Source organism: Pelodiscus sinensis, chromosome 4 (assembly GCF_049634645.1).
Source record: "Pelodiscus sinensis isolate JC-2024 chromosome 4, ASM4963464v1, whole genome shotgun sequence".
In the NCBI taxonomy this organism is placed as follows: Eukaryota; Metazoa; Chordata; order Testudines; family Trionychidae; genus Pelodiscus; species Pelodiscus sinensis.
Genome location: NC_134714.1, coordinates 132447808 through 132452323, shown reverse-complemented (window position 1 = coordinate 132452323; position 4516 = coordinate 132447808). Strand labels below are relative to the sequence as shown.

The following is a 4516-nucleotide window of genomic DNA, read 5'->3' as shown; positions in this document are numbered from 1 at the left end:
CCTACAACACTAAAAGTCACGGCCCACTCTTAGTTATAGAAACAAACCATGTGATTGGGGGAAAAAAATAGGTAATTACATAGTCTGTGAAGTCCCTACATCTCATTATTTTTCAGGATTTTCCTACAGTAAATCCTGTCAATGACATTTCAGATGCAAAAAAGGTTAATTAGCAGAGCACACAAGCTTTTCCCCAAACACACATGCTGAGCCACTGAGCTCCCCTGGCCCAAAGAGGGTGGAGAGCTCGACACTAGTTTACTCTCACTTCTCCTTAAGCTAAACAATAATCTCATCACACTGAGATGGTTTTCACGCTGACTCTCCAACAGCAGACTAAGAAGTCACAGTTTCCTGCTTAGATCAATGAAGAGGGGTGTGTGTGTGTGTGTGTGTGTGTGCATGTGTGTGTGGCATGATTAACCTGTGTGTCCCCGTATGTGTACATTGTATTGAACAGCTGGAATGACCAGCTGTGAACATCTAGCCCTGTTAACTAAACCCATCCCCAGTTTTATACAGGTTCCCATTAAGAAACTGATCTCCACATTTCTTTACTTACTTCATTACAGTGAAGGGACAGATTCTCTGAACCAATCCACCTGCCCACATCACTGTAGTTGCCTGATCTTGACTCAGAGGAGATGGAAGAGGGAAATCACTCGGTGGTGACTGAGTTCATTCTCTCAGGACTGACAGATAGACCGGAGTTGCAGCTCCCCGTGTTTTTGTTGTTCCTACTGATTTATGTTACTACTCTGATCTGTAATAGTGGGATGATCTTGTTAATCACAATTGACCCACAACTTCATAGCCCCATGTACTTTTTCCTCAGGACTTTGTCTTTTTGTGATTTATGCTGTTCCACAGTAATAGCCCCTAAGATGCTACAGACTTTCCTAGCTGAAAGGAAAAGCATTCCGTATATTGCCTGTGCTGTGCAAATGTATTGCTTCCTTGTTTGTATAGACGTTGAGTGTCTCTTGCTGGCTGTGATGGCGTATGACCGTTATGTGGCCATCTGTAACCCACTGCTCTATACAGTCACTATGTCCAAGCAGCGTTGTAACCTGATGGTGGCCGGGGTGTGTGCTGTGGGGCTGGTGGATGCAACGATACTCACATGTTGTACCTTTCAGCTGTCATTCTGCCGCTCCAACATCATCAACCATTTCTTCTGTGAAATGCCCCCCCTGCTGGCGCTCTCCTGCTCTGACACCCGCATCAATGAGATTGCGATGTTTGCCTCTACGTGTTATACTGCAGTGATTACCAGTGTGATTATCCTCCTCTCCTACGCCTGTATCATCTCCGCCATCCTGCAGATCCGCTCTGCTGAGGGCCGGCGCAAAGCCTTCTCCACCTGCACTTCTCACTTGACCGCAGTGGGCATGTTTCATGGCTCTCTCATTTTTATGACTCTCCGACCAACCTCAAGCTATTCAATGGACACCGACAAAATAGCCTCATTGTTTTACACGCTGATGATCCCCATGTTGAACCCCCTCATCTACAGCCTGAGGAACAGGGAAGTAAAGCACGCCCTGGGGAAAGTAATGAATAAACTCCTAAAGAATTTCTGAATTTGTTCAATCCTTTGCAGTTTGAGTGAGGGGGAGTAGAATCAATGCCTAGCCAATAATGATGTCATCTTATAGAGCTCATAGTAGTATTGTTCATTATTACGTTGATATTACTATTTGTTTGTTTGTATTCCAACAAAGTCTGCAGGCCCCAACTGAAATCAGGGCTTTGCTATGCTATTACTCAAGGAAAATTAAAGAAGGCAGCTATTTCACCTGTGTGGGTAGGTAAATATATGTCATTTGCTTTGAATCCATGGATCTATTTGTATTTGCAATGAAGACGGGGGGATTCAAACGTCTCTCTTTGTAGCTGGGTTAGTTCCTTTGTAGATGGCTTGGTTTCATTAGTATGTGTTTGATTTCTATGTTTGAAGGAAGGGAGCTGTTGTAGAGATTGTCTCATGGTTTGTGTCCACGCATTATGAGAAAAAACACTATTTTCATCACAATGTCCTTCACTTCATCTTAAGGGAACAACAAAAGAAATAGGATCATGGTGTCTAAGGGTACGTCTTGACTACAGGCTTTTGTCGACAGAAGTTTTGTTGACAAATACTGTCGACAAAGCTTCTGTTGACAAAGAGCATCTAGACTACATCCAGTTCTGTCAACAAAGCAAGCCGCTTTGTTGACATCACAGTGTAAACGCAAAGAACAGTGTAGATGCAATAACGCCTTCTGTCAACAGAAGTCTGTTGACAAAAGGCATTATTCCTCTTAGAATGAGGTTTACAGCCGTCGACAAAACTGCTGAGTTCTGTCGACATTATGTTGACAGAACTCAGCGGCAGTGTAGACGCAGGTATAGTTTTGTCCACAAAAGGCCGCTTCTGTCAACAAAACCCTGTAGTCTAGACACACCAGTGTGTGTGCATCCTCTGTGATACTCTGCACTGAACATGATAGAAAATAAAACAAAAGCGTGAATTTTGTCTACAGCATAAATTATACACAGAGATAAAATCAGACACCAGCTACTTACACCTCATCAGCAGGTTAGCTATGCTTTCTTGCTCTTAGTTCTCTTGGGATGTATTATAGACTGTGATGGGTAGTGGTTCTGGGAATTGTATAACTCTGGGGATTGTGAGTGAGAAATGGATGTAGCTACAAACACATTTTTTTTAGTTCATGGATGCTTAGAAAATATTCATCTCAACCCAATCCTTATCTGAAAATTCCCTTTAGGGGAATTGAGGAAATAGATATTTTATATTTTTTATTTTTTTTCCGTCAGTGGATCATTGACCTTTGTAGTTCCTTATATAGCTCTGATCAAAGTATTTCTTTGAGCATCTCAAAATATTTATTTTTTTGATTGTCATAATTTCCATATTAGGTTGCACAATATTATCTCCATTTCACAAATGATGGGCTGAGACACAGAGAAAATTAATGTCCTGCTGCAAGGTTACACAAGAGGCCTGCAGTAAACCCAGGAACTAAGCCCCACATTTCAGATTTCTAAGCTAATGCTATACCTACAACTAGCTGATCTTTCCTTTTCCTAACAATAAAGAAAAAGTTGTACAAAATATCTATGTAAAAGAATGGCAAAACAGCTCCTTCTTTCTCTGCATTAAGCTCATAATCTGCTGATCATCATTGTTCTGGTATAATGTGTGTGGTAAAATTATATGTAAAAGTAGAAGATTCTACTGTACGATGCATTGAGGTGTTTCAAGTTCATAAAAACATGGATAAAGCAATTCCTTGAGGCAAAAGGGAAATTGGTGCCTCAGCCAGATATCAATCAAGTTAAATGATATCTTGCCAGATGAAGAGGCCATTCTTGAGCCGGAATAAGGGTGAGAGAGAGAAATCTACATTTTGATAAACAAACACCTGGGGTTTTCTTTCCACTCATTATCTCCAGAACTTCAGACTGAATATGATTCTTACAAAAGAGAAATGTTAAACAAAGGCAAATTCCTGAAAGGTACTATCCCTCCCTTTCTCTCTGCATTGGAGGGTTCTGGTTGACTGGCATTCAGGTGGTATCACTGCAGCAGTGGGTGTTGAGAGAACTATTTGCTTTGAATTTCTGTAACTTTTTAAGTTAGCTATTAGTTGAATTTTATGTTTTATTTCTTTGTAGATATTTGTAACCTATGCTTGAGAAGAGGATTTGCAGGCCATATTTATGTTAATAAAAGGATAGATTTTGTACGATGTGGAGTAGTCCTGGAAGGTGCTGGACAGTACCAGACATACATTCCATTCAGTATCACTTGGCCCTGTGACATAGAGGTTAGTGCTCTGTCTTGACAGGTTAGAAAGCTGTCAGAGTAGGAGCCCAGAGGTTTAGGTGCAAGTTTGCATTACAATACAGACTGTGGGAAATGGTTGCCACTCTCTTACCTATAGGCTTTGCATCCCTGTTCCCTTATTGCCATGAGAAGGAAAATGCTTTATGAGGGAGAGCAGTATCTGTCACTCAGCAATTTTGGGCTTTGTTCCTAGCTCAACTCCGGGCTTCTTGTGCAACCTCGAACCAAGACATTTAATTCCTCTGTGATGGAATTTACAATACATAAAATAAAGTTTGCAAGGTGCTCAAAGATACTACATTGATGACATGTAATGTAGCTGAAGCTGACCTCCATGGTGGCTTGTTAGGGAGTTTTGTTTATGGATGGTTTAATTGTTCTACGTCATGAAATACAATGTTATCACGGTGTTTACGTCAGTAATTGGGACAACCAAAATGGAGTCTGTGACTCTTGACCTAGGGATCCATATTGGATCTCCTCAAGCTCAGAGACAGGTCTAAACCAGATTTTCCTGCCAAGTTGTCATGAGGGTTCCATTCCCCTCAAGTTTTTCCTGGACTTATGGCTCTATAAGGACTGTGTTGCCTCAGCCTCAGCTGCTGTCCCCTCTGGTGGCAGCAGTGTGTGAGCCTGTCTCCTCCACCTCCTGCCAGCTAG

At 41.6% G+C, this 4516-nt stretch overlaps 1 protein-coding gene across 1 annotated transcript; it reads left to right on the top strand.

Annotated features, from left to right (window-relative positions):
- The first annotated feature begins 644 nt into the window (after positions 1 to 644).
- Positions 645 to 1583, top strand: LOC102459773 (olfactory receptor-like protein OLF2). Its single transcript, XM_006117262.3, has one exon. The coding sequence runs from the start codon at positions 645 to 647 to the stop codon at positions 1581 to 1583; it is 939 nt and encodes a 312-aa protein (XP_006117324.2).
- The last annotated feature ends 2933 nt before the right edge of the window (positions 1584 to 4516 follow it).

What these genes read in the sequence shown, in the direction of transcription:
- LOC102459773 (XM_006117262.3), top strand. Translation starts at nt 645, where the DNA reads ATGGAAGAGGGAAATCACTCGGTGGTGACTGAGTTCATTCTCTCAGGA.